This window comes from Martes martes, assembly GCF_963455335.1.
Source record: "Martes martes genome assembly, chromosome: 5".
In the NCBI taxonomy this organism is placed as follows: Eukaryota; Metazoa; Chordata; class Mammalia; order Carnivora; family Mustelidae; genus Martes; species Martes martes.
In genome coordinates this window covers 152,614,667-152,630,606 of record NC_137892.1, presented here as the reverse complement: position 1 = coordinate 152,630,606, position 15,940 = coordinate 152,614,667, and the positions used below count along the sequence as shown (strand labels likewise).

General features: G+C 45.5%; 1 protein-coding gene across 1 annotated transcript; it reads right to left on the bottom strand.

The window, feature by feature from the left end:
* Positions 1-1,298: 1,298 nt before the first annotated feature.
* ZNF622 (zinc finger protein 622) lies at positions 1,299-14,758 on the bottom strand. The gene is made up of 6 exons (XM_080804261.1): positions 14,000-14,758; positions 12,768-13,028; positions 12,372-12,534; positions 9,343-9,452; positions 2,771-2,914; positions 1,299-1,579 (listed from the first exon to the last, which is right to left on the bottom strand). The coding sequence occupies exons 1-6, from the start codon at positions 14,619-14,621 to the stop codon at positions 1,452-1,454; spliced, it is 1,428 nt and encodes a 475-aa protein (XP_080660387.1). The 5' UTR covers positions 14,622-14,758; the 3' UTR covers positions 1,299-1,451.
* Positions 14,759-15,940: the final 1,182 nt, after the last annotated feature.

Genomic DNA, 15,940 nt, shown 5'->3' with positions numbered 1-15,940 from the left:
AAACAAATGGAGAGTATTTTGTTGGTCCGCAAACATACTGTCCTCATTACTCTCCAGAGGTAAAACACTTCAAAGTTAAAAGGGTATGTATACAAACAAGGTACACAGTGCTGGGCTGGTGTGGTAAACAGGGGGGTGTGGAGACCGCAGGTGTGAGCAGTCATGATCTCAGCGTATCGTGTTGAGTGACAAAAATGCTGAATGAGAAGCAAAACTGACAGAAGCTTTAGCACACAGGATCACTCAGTGAGGCAGAACTTAAAAACCTACCCCATGTGAATGCTGACATCTTTTTCCCAGGATAACAGATTCAAACACAAGAGAATGAGGACCTGTGTGAGGAGAGTGTTAGAAAACAGGCTAGAGGAGCAAAATTAAAACCAGGGAGTCCTCCCGTTAGTGAGAGTGAACCTGTGTACTGAGGGAATAGAATCCAACTCTGCATCCGAAGTTTACAGAAAAAGACCTGTGTCTGCAAGAGCCCGTGCGTAGCCGGTGAGGGCGGGCACGTTCCCCCAGCGCCCACCCCAGAGAGACCACCACTCCCACTAGGACGTCAGCCTTCCTCCATGGAGCAGGTGTTCTCTAGAAGGGAGAACTTGAACACTTACTTCGGCAGACTTGTTCAACCCCCACAACAACCTGGGAGGTAACAAACATCTCATTTCACAGATTTAAGAAACCAAGTCACTTTTCCAAAGTCACACAGCTCAAGGGGTTTGAGCTTCGGGTTTAAATATCCCCCATACGACAGTCTCTCCTGCCCAAGCCACCTAAACAGAACGCTCTTCACGTTGAGCCCTGAGGTCAGTTTTTATTTCTAAAATGAGATCTAAGCACTTTACATTGATTTTCTTACTCAACTAACTGCTCAAGGAAAGGCAGCCCTGGAAACGGAGTCGGAATGCACAGTGCTGTCGTGCTTTGTGTGGTCCTGTTTAGAAATACAGAACCCTCCCAGCAAGCCAACGGCAAGCTGCCTACCTTTGCCTGGACTTAGTGAGAGTGACTTGTGCCACCTCATGAGCCACAACACAATCAGATGAGTGACACTCGACTTCCTCCGTAGCTTCCGACCCCCTCAGGTAGGTCCCGGTGCCAGAGCAAGGTTCAACCAAGTTCAGGGTGGACAAGTCACACCTGAGTTTCCCAGGTGATTCTGACAGCCAGAAATCAGTCAGAAGCTGCGGCAATGACACACTTGCGGGGCGGCAGTTTGGGTCCCAGAGCCCAGCAGGCCCGGCACTCACGTTAGGAAAACATAACCTTTAAACCCTGTCCAGAAATGACACTGAAAAGCCACCGAGATTCTGACTTTTATTCTTAGGTCAGAACAGATAAAGTACAAGGAGAAGGCGCAGTGAAAAGGGTCTGTCCTACAATCCAGCTCCCACCGGTCCTCAGGCGAGGACATGGGGCAAGAGGCGGGTCACGCAATCCTTGGCAGACCCTCAGAATCTCACTTGCGGCCGGAAGTGCATCTGCTTGGTGGCGTTGTTCTTCATCCCCGTCTTCAGCAGCCACTTGGATTTCATCCTCTGGACATACTGCATGTCCCGCTCGCGCACAAGGGCCGCTCCTGTGGCGGCGAAAGGGACAAGCAGCGAGGCAAAGGTTTGTTATTTGTGATCAGAAAAAAATCCAATCTTTACAGAGAATCTCAAGGCTGGCTGGGGGGGAGGCGGTCTCTGGGTTCTTAGATTTAAAGAAGAGCTGCTAACCGGGGGTCTCCGTGGCACGGGGGTGGGGGTCATGCGCCCCCGGAACTGCGCACAACAACCTGTACCTGCACACGTTCCTCGGGGAGAAGCCTCACCTGGACGGGTCTATAAGCCCCAAAAGTAATTTTCCATTGATCAAAGGTGACAGAGAGAGGCAGAGACCATAAATTGAGTCAGACAATATAGTCCCTGACGAGAGCAAGACAAAAGTCAGTGTCCGCTAGATTTAAGTGGCTTGTCAGCTCCTAGGCAGCCAGAGAAGGCAGCCACGTGTTTATATATAAACACAGTGGTACCAAACATGGATTTTATCTGTTCAGGGCTTTCCATGACATCCTGAGGGAGCTCTCCTTTGTCTGCTCCACTGTCCTCTAGTGGACCGACATTTTCCCCGAAGATCTTAGCATTGAGCTGCACAGAGCAGACACATCAGCATAGATTTAAATAATTTGATACTGATGAGGTTTCAGAGCTTAGCAATTTCAACGGCCTGTTTTATTCCTCCAACTCTTATTACATTTTCTATGGGAAAATTACAAGGAGTGACAGCCTGTATTATGTCCATGTACTGGATCATACGTGCATTAGGACAGTCTACCCGCACAACTCCGCCAGGCGGGTCCTATTATTATCTCAATTTTATAAGTGAGGAAACAGAGGCTTAGGTGCCTTGAATTACTCACACTCGTCATTTAAGAACCACTTCGTGTATCAAGTCAGTCATGTCTGACTCCATAGCTCAAGCTATTTGCCACAAGGACACTAGTTAATTCCAACCTTTGTTGACAACTCGGTACTTATTTCTGCAACTATTATCTCTCTGCCATTTTAGAAAATTACTGTGCCAGGAATACGAGGTTTGTAAGTAATGGAGCTTTGGGCTTATTGCCATAAATGTATCTAGTAGTAATGAAAGTCCCCAGGGCCAAGAAATTAAGTTTCCTCTAGGGAGGATCCCTAAGGACAACATAAATGGAAAGGACTTTGCCCAAACCCCGTCTTGTAATATGAGTACCTGGGCTGGTCTACGGCTGTAGGGATCAACATACCTGTGCTGCCTGTCCATCCCAGGGCTCTGTACTGCTGGAGTATCCGGCCCACGGCCTTCCGATTCTTAGCAATGGCCACAGCTCTTGACAAGCCAAATCGCTGTTTGTAGTATCTCATCAAGGAACGGTGACCCAGTCTGGCACCTGTTTTTCAAAAAAGCAAGATGGAAATGCTGAATAGGATAATTTTTCAAGCTACAGCTACAGAGCAAAAACTTTCCCAATCAGACTCTTAAGGGGATCTAACTGGAAAATGGATATATTCTAGAAGAAACAACACTCTACCTGCTGAAAAGAAAAAAAAAAGATGAAGTAGCATAGTAAAAAATGAAAGAAAATCAAAACGCAGAGGGATCTTTTAAAAAAGAGAATGGCAAGTCATTGTTACATGAAATACTCAGAATCTTGTACTTACTTATATCCAATATGCCTCTCTAGAAATTCACACAGCAACACCTACTAATGTGGATAACAGGCCCAAGGAAGGAGATATTACCTGCTTTTTGTTTTTGTTTTAAACACAAAGATAAAGTACACAATAATCCTGGTGCTTAAAATCTTCAAGTCACAGTCTGGGTCTAAGTAAAAAACCAATCACCTTTCTTTTGCTTAAATTCTCTGTAGTGGCGGTTCTCAAACAGGGATCATTCTTTCCTCCAGGGACACTTGACACCGACTGGAGACATTTTTGGTATTACACCTGGAGGGGCACTCCCAGCACCTGGTGGCTAGAGATCAAGGCTATCACTAAACATCCTACGATGCACAGGACAGTCCTCCACAACAAAGAATTACCTGGCCTAAAAGGTCACTACACTGAGAACCCCTGCCCTGCTGTCTTCTACAGGAAGGAAGTCACCTGGCGAGCTAGAATTTTAAAGGATCGTCAAGCTGAATTCCCCCTACAGCTTTTGCTTATCTAGAATGATCTGGCAGAACTACGCAAGTCAATCATGCTTTCAGAAATGAGTTACTACGGACTACCCAGCCTCTTACATGAAGAGTGTGACGAGCCTCAGCTTTGCAGGAGGTGGAGGGGAAGCGGGCAGGTTTCAGTGACGACTAAATTCCAGGCTCTGTCAGAGCAGCGGCTCTCACCAGGTGCTCCTGGCACACTGGTCTCAGCATTACCCAAGAGGAGTCGAAATACAACACTAAATATGATTCTCTCACAAGAATATCAATCAAATACCTTCCCAGACAGACATAAACATGTAGCAATTCAATAACAGCATCAATACACCGGGTGTGAAACAGCTATTTCCACTGAGCATGAGTACAGGAACTATGGCTAGACAGAACCACGTGTACGGCTTCTAGGAAGATTTTACACTTACATATATAAAACCATTTCTTTCAGAATCTTTTGTGTAGAAAGACCATAAACTGGAGACTATAAATACTGCAGATCTATTTGCTTTTAGGATCTAGACCTTCCATTTACAAGAAAAAAATTCTGTTATCAGGTTATTTTAAGACCTTAAACCTGGGGCAAGCTACCTAGGAAATAGTTTGCTTGCTACACAGACATGGGAAAGGAATTACTTTCAGTTGATTGGTTTTTGTGATAGGATGCAGCAGATGACCAAAAAAACCCCTTTCAATTCAAGGATGATTTGGTTTTTGGATACAATATGGATGAAACCTGTTTCCTTGAATCTGATGCTTCTGTCAGCCTTAGAGTTAACAAAGCTCCTGGACCACAAGAAATGAGTAAGAAGCAGCTGACAGATACAGACTCAAACTTAAATGAAGGCTGCCGTGGCAGGAGACCCTAGCACAGTTAGTATCATTTTCTATTTATAATAATAGGTCAGGATGCTCCAGGTTTGCAATGCTCAAAATCATTACATGATAATGCTGATCATTAGGACAAAGTAAACCGATGTATTTACAGTCTTAAGCAGCTTTGGACATATGTATTATTGAGGAAAATCCTTGAAAAGGTTTTGTTACTCAATGCCAAGGTTTCTGCAGCCAGCAAGGGAACTGAAAACACACACTGCTGAGAGCTACCCCCGCCCTGCCCCGTGTCAATGACAGTGAGCCCCTAATAGTAAGCCCCAAGAATAACGTGCTTGCACAGCTCAAGGTGAAGGCCCTCCTCAAGGAAAATTATTTTTAGAACACAATGTGACTGCCCAATAAGTAACACATGGGGTATGTCTTAGTTATGTAGAGCCACAATCTGTCCATCTACCTTTCAACACAGCAATAACCACATGTGAAATGTTGGCTCCTTCTTAAAAACTGTCCACTCTTAACAAACAGCCTTATAATCGAAGCCATTATACAGTGGAAAAGCAATGATCTCCAACTGTAATTTTCCGAAGACTATACATTCTCGTGGATGCACCAGCAGTTTCCTCCGGCTACTCAGCGGCTAACCGGATGTGTGTCTCTCACACCAACTTACTCCACAGGAGCTGCAGAGCGCAAAAAGTGAACTCAAGGAACTGAGCCTTCACAAGAAATGCTCACAGTGCCCTCTACCGGATGCTCTTTGTCACTGGCTCTGGGATCACCTATTTGATCTGAAATAACTAGATTTAAAACATCACAACTATTGCTTTTGAAACCAGTTGAAAGCAGACCCTACTAGGTGTGGCTGATTAAATGTCACCAAGCTCTCCACATGAGAATCCTTCTAAAATTAGCTTCATGCTGACATCATGCTAACACAGTCAAGTGACTGAGTATAACTGAAAAGGTATCTGAAAGGTAAATTTACTCAAAGCCGTAAGCAGGTGACTGAATACACCACTGTTAAGACTGCTCCTTATTTACAGTGCTTATTCAGAGATCTCCCAAACTCCTGGTTCATTAGAAAACCTCCCAAACCAGTACTGAGACGTAAGAGAAAACCAATGGCTAGAAACCATCATGTCTCATCATAATCAAGATTGACTGAAGGATGACTAGTTTTTAAGATAAGATGATAGAAGTATGGGTGATATAAAAAAAGAGCTATCAGTATAGCTGGAAGAAATTTCAGAACACTAGCAGTCTTTGATTCACTGAGAAAGCTATGTTTTGTTATTATTTAAACAAATTCTATAAAGGTTTCAGCACTCATCTGTGAAGACCCATGAAGGTAGTGAATGATGGTAGTGTACTTAGATATTATTAGTGGCTCTTAATCTTCTCCAGGTCAGAGGTGCTTTTGAAAAACTACAGCATTTCCCCCAGAAAAAAATGTACTTACCCACACAGCACTCCCCCCCAAAATAAAATAAAATAAAAAATAAAAATGCATGGCACACACAGGTGACTTTAAAGATTTATTTTTTCTTTTTGAGAGAGAGACAGGGTGCATATGCACTCACAAGCAGGGGGAGGGACAGAGGCAGAGGCAGAAGCAAACTCCCCACTGAGCAGGGAGTCCGATTTGGGGCCCTCAATTCCAGGACCTGGAGACCATGACCTGAGCCAAAGGCAGACACGGAACTGAATGAGCCACCCCACACAGCTGACCTTAATCACTATGGCCTCTCCCCAGGAAAATGCACATACTCACAGAAAAAAAAAAAAAGTGTATGGTGTATGGTCTGGTTAAGAACCTTTGGGGAAAGGTAGTCTCTGGCTGCTGGTTATGTCTTTTCTGAGTCTGTCTAAAAGTACAGTATTTCAGAGTAATACCAAACTACTTACCATTCTTCAGTACTTTCAAATCTAATAAAAAAGAGCTGTCCTGAGGTTTATTATCTAATATTTTAAAATAATGTGACTCAGTAGGTGGACCAGCAGCAGTTAGCAAGGAAACCCAGGCTTTAAAAACCATGGAAATTAAACCTTCAAATTAATCTCATGCCACTTTCTCCCTTGACTGCATGAGGATGGAGAGACAAGCAAACTGCTCCCCAGTGCTTCGGGCCAATGATTCCAAGCCCCTGGGGCCCCTTCTTAGCCCACAGTGGTTTCTTCCGCTCTGCTTCTCCTAGTCTGTGGCAGGCCCAAGGGGATCAACCTTCCTTTCCTTTTAAAGTCACCTCCAACTTCTCAATCACTCAGTCAACACACGTTTATCTGGCTCTTGTGTGCCTGAGACCCTGTGCTGAGATGAAAGAAGCAGTCTTTTTCTGAAAAGTAATGGGGGAAGACAGGCAAGCAAGAGGAGGAGAGAATGTTACTACAGATATGCAAGTGTCCCGGGAGCAGAGGAGACTCTCCATACTCAGGGGGCAGGAGCTGAGTTGAAAAAGCTGATGGAAGAGTGAACCCAAGTCCTAAAGGAGGAGCAGCAGTAAGACAGAGAGGCACCAGCCACGCAAAGTCCCAGAAGGAAACTGCCAGGGGGTGGGTAAAGGAATAGCAAGGTGGGGGGCCCCCTAGTGCAGGAAGACCCGCGGCCGAAACTAACCTACCGGAAAAGCAATGGCTCCCCCTGGAGGAATTCCAGAGGAAAAAGGCAAGAGGCTGGCGTCTGTTTAAGGAAGAATAGTGAGTGATGGAGTTGAAACGGGATTGGAGATGGACATATGTCGGTAATGGTGTCACAGACAAGTGTTAAAGAGAAAACAAAAAAATATTCAAAAGCTGTTCAGGATTCGCACTTTGTAACTGTTCCAATGTGGGAGAGGAAGAGAGTATCCTAACAAGATGCCCATCTGGGGCCTTGGCTAATCTTAGAAAACTCAATAACCCTAGGAAATCCCAGGAAAATCTGTTTTCTACATACACACACAAAAACAAACAAAAACTCCTAAGTTACAAAAGTTTTATGTTTAGATGAAAGTTTCTCCCCAATACATTGCATTTCTTAAATAGGTTATGCTCATTGTTGTGCACATTTTAGTACAGAACACGCTGAAGGCAATGCAAAGCTTTTTTCTGCCGTAATGTATTGGTATTTTCACCAGAGGAAGACTACAAGAGGTTTTCTGTGATATATTTAGGCCCGTTTTGCTATGTGTCTGGCATGTCACAATACTGTGCCTGCTACCCTTCTCATCACTGTAAGGAGAATTGTATCTTCAAGAGTTTCTGCCTGCCCTTTCCTTCTACTGTCATACTTTAAAGCTGCCCTTAGCCTTAAAAGGTAATTATTCCAAGTTAAAGAGAGCTGTCTGTATCTAAGCAGTGATATTCTAGATGAAAAGCAATAAGACAGCTTCCTCATCACAGTCATTTCCATGAGCAGGATAGCTACTCCTGCCCCCAACATGCAATGTTGCAAATCTCCCAAGGCAGGGTAGGGAAGTGGAGAAAAAGGATTCACTGACTATGCTCTAGGGTCAATTATTCAACCTATCTAAGTTGCAGCTGGCTCACAGGTCAAATGAGGACATGGAATCTAACCCACACGCTTGTAAAGATAAAACAGTATACCCAGCTACCATGTTAACTGCTCAGTAAATACCACTTACTGTTAGGATCTTACTATCTTTACTGTTCCATTCCCTTTCCTTCTCATAAGTGTCTTCTGTAGCTTCTCTCATTCTTATTTGCTCAACATAACACCGTAAACAATATGGGGTGCTTCTCATATTCATGCCCCCCCCACCTTATCATACCTGGGATAAATTCCCACATCAGTTAAATGTTCCCTAAAGCAGCAGGCATAATTCAAACGCCAAGCCTCCCTACCATAATTAGAATACAGATAGGCAACCGCATACTGTCAAGCAGATACTCCCGGGACAGACCATCGGCTGCAAGTTTGAACAACATGAGGAAACAGGAATCAGCGCGAAGAGTAAGAGGAGGGCCGTGCACGTGCACCCGAATGTTCATAGCAGCAAGGTCCACAACAGCCAAACTATGGAAAGAACCTAGACGTCCATCAACAGACGAATGGATAAAGAAGATGTGGTGTATATATATACAAGGGAATACACTGCAGCCATCAAAAGAAATGAAATCTTGCCATTTGCGACGATGTGGCTGGAACTAGAGGGTATTATGCTGAGTGAAATAAGTCAATCAAAGACAAGTATCATATGATCTCTCTGATATGAGGAATCTGAGAGGAAGGGCAGGGGTTTGTGGGGGTAGGGAAGGAAAAAATGAAACAAGATGGGATTGGGAGGGAGACAAACCATAAGAGACTCTTAAGCTCATAAAACAAACTGAGGGTTGCTGGCGGGCGTGGGGGTAGGGGTAGGGTGGCTGGGTTATGGATACTGGGGAGGGTATGTGCTATGTTGAGGGCTGTGAAATGTGTAAGCCTGATGATTCACAGACCTGTACCCCTCGGGCAAATAATACATTATATGTTAATAAAAATAATTAAGAAAAAAAGAAAAAAAAAAGAGTAGGGACCATGATTTATAAGAAAAACCTAAATGAGACAATAATAATAATAAAGAGCCAAATGGAAATGTCTATGTATTTGAAAGGAAATGACTGATAAAGCATTTGGAATCATAAGAGAAGTAAGCAAAGACACTGATTTAATCTCAATGGAACAGCTAACACAGAGCTAAGTGGCAACCTTCAGAGTTAACCGTGTATCTGGGAACATAAAATTTAAAGTTTAGCCACCTCCCTCAGAATGGAAGGGGATTGATGGAACATGCCTCTCTAATCATCTCACCGCCATTAAGCTATTGATCTTTGACAAATACACTTACCTGAAGGTAGAATCAGCTCCATGGTTTCATCATCATAGCCTAACAGCCTTTCGGAGCACAACTCAGTTTCATCAGGGCACTCCCCTTCCTTGTAATCCGGATAGCTACTCCTGTAACAGTGGCATGAAGAATGGCAGTAATAAAAAGACTAAAAGCTCAAATTTAACTAAAAGACAAACTGTATTTGCAAAATGGCAAACCCACTAGTTATCTAAAAGCGAGGGGGTCAACAGCTGCAGGGATGACAAGCTGAAAGGTTTAGTAACCTTGGTAACACCCTCTCTAATAAAAATAAGCAAGTGACCTGTAAACTCAGGATGGATCACAGACCTATGCGTAAAATGCGAAACTCTAAGAAATTAATTCTATGCCTAGAATATAACATGGGAGAAAATCTAGATGACTTATGGGTTTGGTGAGGACTTTTTACATATACCACCAAAGGCACGATCCATGAAAGGAATAATTGATAAGCTGGACTTCATTAAAACGAAAAAACTTTTGCTCTGGGAAGAACAATGCCAGAGAATTAAAACAGAAGCCATATCGCTTCTCGGCCTTTGGCTAAGATCAAGTGTAAAACTGAAGCCATAGACTGGGAAAAAATACCCGCAGAAGATACATCTGATAAAGGACCATTATTCAAAATACACAAAAAACTCTTAAAACTCAGTAAGAATATAAACCAGATCTTAAAATGGGACAAAGACCTTATTGGGCACCTAAGATATACAGATTGTAAATAAACACGTATAAGATGCTTCATATCATGTCATCAGGGAAATGCAAAATCAAATGCGATAACACCACACACTTATTAAAATGGCCAAGATCCATTTTGGTGGATGGTGCAGGCATTTTGCAAGACAGCTGGGCATACTCTTACCACAGGATACAGCAATTGGGTTGTTTGGTATTCATCTAAAGCAGCTGAAAACATGTCAACACAAAAACCTGCACACTGATGATTACAGCGGCTTTATTCATAACTGCCCAAACTTGGAAGCCACCAAAACATCCTTCAGGAGGTGAGTGGGTCAACTGTGGTGTATCTGGACAATGGAACAGAATTCAGTGCTCAAAAGAAATGAACTATCAAGCCATGAAAAGACACGGAGAAAACTTTAACTCCTATTCCTAAGTGAAAGAAGCCAGTCTGAAAAGACAAGGAGAGAACAGGGGGACTCCATAGATTCTCAGCACAGTGACACTACTCTGTATGACGCTATAACGGTAGACACGACATTATGCATTTGTCCAAACCTACTAAATGCACAGCGCTAACAGTGAACCCTAATATAAACCATGCACTTGGTGATAATGGGGTGTTGGTGTAAGCTCATCAATTACGACAAACATACCACTAGTGAGGGATGTCCACAATGAGGGAGGTCATGCATGTATGGAAAATGCATGTATGGGAAATCTCTGTAACCTGTTCAAATTTGCTGTTAACATAAAATTGTGCTAAAAAAAAGGAAAAAGACTGAGCACATGACCTATAACTAAATTCTTTCACCTATTTGTTTCTCCCTAAGAGGGTTACCAGGTAGGAAGAGAAGGAGAATGTGGAGCTGGAAATGCAGCTCTCAATTTAACCATTCTAAAAACAAGTTCTAGAACAGTGCCATCTGGGGCGCCTGGTTGGCTCAGTGGGTTAAGCCTCTGCCTTCGGCTCAGGTCATGATCCTGGGGTCCTGGGACTGAGCCCTGCATCGGGCTCTCTGCTCAGCGGGGAGCCGGCTTTCCCTCACCTCTGCCTGCCTCTCTGCCTACTTGTGATCTCTGTCAAATAAATACATTAAAAAACAAAAAACAAAACACAAAACAGTGCCATCCAAGAGAATTCTGTGATCATAGAAACTTTCTATGCTTGTGTGTCCAATATAGGAGCTACTAGTCATATGTGCTTTTAAGCACTGAGCTTTGAAATCTAGGTAGCGCAACTAAAGAAGCGCATTTTTAAATTTTAAACTTAATTTCTAGTTAACTTACATAGCCGCATGAATACACCAAGCATTTGCCATGTTGGACAGTGCAATTCTAGAAGAATCTCTATGTTCCTAGAAATGTTCTCAATGATACACAGAAAATAACTGGAGAATTACACATTAAAATGTCAACAGTAAGACAGATAACCCAATCCCAATAAAGAAACAGACAAAAGACTTGATCAAACAATTCACAAGAGATATCCAAATGACCAATTACATAAAAGTGTTTTCAACTACATTAATTATCATGAGGGAAATTCAAATTAAAGCCACAACCCAGACACCAAAATGGCTGAAATGAAAAACTTTTCCTCAATGCAAAAGAAGAATGAGAAATAAGGAGGAACATGCAAAAGGATGATTTAAAAGACTAGGACTTTTCTGAACACATGTACCTGGAGACTATGCATGCTTGGCATAGTAATTACACACAATTGCTTGTGTGCTACACAAATATATACCTTTGACCTGTGCTAGGTCAAAGGTATCACGATACTAGGAATTAGCTGTTCAAAAGTGCATGGCACAGATTCCTTGCATCATGGAGGAATTATCCAACTTTCTAGTGAAGGGTGAACCACCTATAGGATAATGTCACCATCAAATGCCTGGGACTGGTTGAGTTCAGCAACCACCTCAATTCCCTTGGGAGATAGCCTGTGATTCAAGGACTCTCAGGGAAACCAAGACATGAAATCTAATTTCCTCCTTCTGTCACAAGGTTAGGCAAAGCTGAGCTCCTAACCATTTAAACCACAAAAAAAGAAACACAAGTTTTGAAGTCAGACAAACTTCAGTGTGGGCCTGAGATCGTCTCTTTATCTTATCTTTTATTAAATGTGTGTGCTCAACTCCCATAGTCTGTTTCTTATCCACAAAATGAGAGGGAACAATTACCCACACAGAAGCGTTACAGAAGTTATAAAGCATATATTGTACTGTGCTGGACACGTGTCAGGCTGCGGCACATCTAGTAGCAACTCAATGCAAATATGTTGACCTCGCTTTGCTTCACATTACAAACTACAGACTTACCTAAAATCATAGAAGTCTGCAAATTCCAAAGCAGCATCGCCATCTGCAAAGAGCTTACAGTGGCTTTTGTCATTCATGTGTGCCTGTACGGCTTCTGTGGAGTAGAAGGACTTCCCTTTCTCATTGCACCACAAGCAAATCTTCCCAACACCAACTTTCTCTCCTGAAAAAATAATTTGAGGACAAAATGTAAGAGGACAAAAAGTACTCTGCAGCCAGATTAAAGTTCACAATTTATCACCACAATTCAAAAAACATGCATTAAGTTTTTGATCTTTAAAAAATAAGCACATAATTAAATCAAAGATTGACGGGAAAGGAAAAACGAATGTTCCCTTAAAACTTGTCCCCAGTAATGTGGTATTTCCTCATTAAAAGGAAAACTATTGTACTTACCCAAATATCTAATCAGTCCCTTAAGATCTGAAAGATATTCTATATCAGGAATAAAGAAACTGTGGACTTTAGTCATATGAGCCACATTCTTCACAAGAGAGCTTGAATGATGGGGACAAAATAAGCAGTCTGTTATGGGGATGGCACCAACGAAGGGGCCTCTCCCAGCCTCCTCCCCCTCTGCATCCGGTTCCTCTGCTTCGTCCATGGCGTCAGCATCCTCATATTCCAACTCCTCTTCAGAATCAATATCTTCCCAATCTTCAAGCCAGAGATTTGAAAAACAGTTAGTTTAAGAAAGTGGTAACTGCAATTGAAGAAACTGCAAAGATTCACAAACATGAGATGGTACAGTCTTTAATCTGGGGGGACAGAATGTCAATTACATCCAAGGACAAACACCTTTTAAGATCTCAGTTTTAGGGGCACCTGGTGGCTCAGTGTTATTAAGGCCTCTGCCTTCGCTCGGGTCATGATCCCAGGGTCCTGGGATCGAGCCCCGCGTCGGGCTCTCTGCTAAGGAGGGAGCCTGCTTCCCTTTCTCTCTGCTTGCCTCTCTGCCTACATGTAATCTCTGTCGGTCAAATAAATTAAAAAAAAAAAAAGTCTCAATTTTAGCTGGTCCATTTACAGACAAGTTTGTATCGCTCAGAGTTTCCTGAATCTTCCTTTTCCTGCATACAGTAAACTCGAGGGAGACTTGTCGTTTCCTAAGCCTATATGAACACAGTATAACTGGATGTAGGAAGAAGGTAGGAATGAATAAATAGCTCATAAAATCAAAGAGGCTCAGTTGCTGGCTCCAGCTCCACATTTCGGGTTAGCTAGCTCATTCTGAAGCCTTCACTTTGCGTTTTAACCAACTAAATTAAGTGCAAAGCCACGGAAACTAGAAACCCAGTAGAATTACAAATCCTACATAAGTCGGTGTGGGCGGTAACCTGTCCTCTTCCTTGCGTATGTCAAAGGCCTCCTCTTTCAAAAAAGAAACCATCGATTCATTCTGTAACTCTAAGAACGTATTCCTCCCCGCCCTCGCCCCAGGTTGGGTTTCGGGCCCTGAATCTACAACAGTTAACTTAGCAGACAAAATCCGCCGTGGGGACGATGGCCAGACTAGTCACTTCAGAAAGTACCGAAAACGGCCCGCACTCGCCATTTTCGCTTAAAAACGGGCGCCTCCTCCCCTCCAACTTCGAGTATAAATCTGGAACCTAAGGGGAGGCCATTACCTTCTTCATCCAGGTCCTCCTCACTCTCCTCCTCCTGCTGCTGCTTTGTAAACTTCTTCGCCTGCTGCTCAAACCACTGGAGCCGGGGAGGCTTCTCGGCCGGGTCCCGCTCGTGAGGCGCACGTCCCGCACGGGGCAGCGCCACGGGACTCCTGGGCGACTCCTCCTCCGGCGCCGCGGGGGCCTTCTTGGGCGACAGGGACGGCTGGGCCTTGATGGCCTGCTGGATGGCCGCGTTCATGGCATCCTTGTCCACGCTGTCCACGCCCAGCCCTTTCTCCAAGTTCTTTTCGTTCATCATCTCCACTTTCCGATTCACGGCGCGCACGGCCTTCTTCTCCAGCTCCACGTGCCGCCGGGACTTGAGGTGGTTTTCGTAGGCGTTGAAAGAGGCAAACTTCTTACTGCAGACGGTGCAGTAGGTGGCCGTGCCCTTGCTCTCCTGCTCCGTCACGGCCCGCTGCGCCCGCACCCGCTCCTGGAAACCCTCGGCCGTGACCGGGGCCATGTCGGCCACCTTGCGCTTCAGGTTGTAGCGGTGCCAATCCGTCTTGTAGTGGGCCCGCTGCACGTCCGCGTCGCCGAACGCCACCCGGCAGGTAATGCAAGTGTACGTCGCCATCGCCAGGGCCGAAGTAAGAGGCGGCCGGGGCAAAATTCTAGCGACGTCAGTCTTAACGCCACCAGAGGCTTAAACCTCTACTCGCCTCAAAGCCCAACAAAAACCAGACCGGACGCCGCCTTCCAGGCTGGATCTGCGAGAACTTCCGGCACACTAGGGAAGTTATGCTCAGCTGGACAGGAAGTCCCGCCTCTGGATCTGTAGCTGCGTCCCCCGCCGGTCCCGGAAGGCCAAGGATGTCCTGTGGCTAACCAGGCCCCGCCCAGTCGGCCTGAAGTGGGTGTTGACTGGGTGGTTCTGAGGTGGGTGTTGATCAGAGGGGGCATGAGGTGGGCGTTGACCGGGCCCAGCCCGAGGCGGGTGTTGATTGGACCAGCCTGAGGGGGGTGTTGACTGGACCAGCCTGAGGTGGGTTTTGATTGGACCAGCCGGAGGAGGGTGTTGATTGGATCCTTGGGGGAAGGTGTTGCTTACTCGGCGCAGCGCCCACCAGGGTACTGCCCCAGGTGGTTGTGTGGTGTGGGATGACGCGCGGAAGGGGACGGCTCCGCGGGAGAAGGAGGCCCCGGAGGAGGGGTCCGGTGACCAGGCGATGGTCGGGGCCTCTCCGAGAACCTAGCCCTGCGCCCCGGCAGCCTAGTGAACGGGTGTGGCGAGAGCCAGGCCCGCCCTTCAGCCCCCGGATTGGACCACCCGAGTGCCCGCCGGGTCGGCAGGAGTCGCGGGGAACCGGGGCCTCGGGCAGGGCGCTGCGGGAATTCGCAGGAAGGCCGGCGAGGCCCGGCCAGAGCCTCGGTCTCTGCGGGGCAGCCCTTCCAGCGGGGGGCGCGCGCGACACGCTTGGATGAAAAGTTGGCGGCTGGGAGCCTGGCCGCGCCGCTGGCCGGAGACAGGTAATCCGAGCCACAGAGGTCCTCCTCAGTCGCGCAGCAGCCCCGCTTTCAAAAATGCAAAAAGAAAGAGGCAAGACACATGTTTTATCTAACCCACATATACAAATATTGTCATTTGAACGTATCAGTCCAGAAGATAATGAGAAATTTTTCGCTCGCGTGTTGGTACCTGATCTTGGGACTTCGGTGTGTGTCACGCGGGAAGCGCGCATTTCCGGTGCGCGGTCGACTATGTGGCGCCGCAGGCAACAGCGCCGGTGGAGGAAGCGTGAGTGTTGAGTTTTAGGCGGCTCTTGGGCTCCTCTGCACGGCCTAGCCCAACCTGTCAGCCCTGGTCAAGAATCGAACTTTGCGTGCTCAAAACCCAAGCGGCCCGTGGCACCCAAGAACACGGAGACGTTTTTTTAATATGTAGGTCAAGTCCCG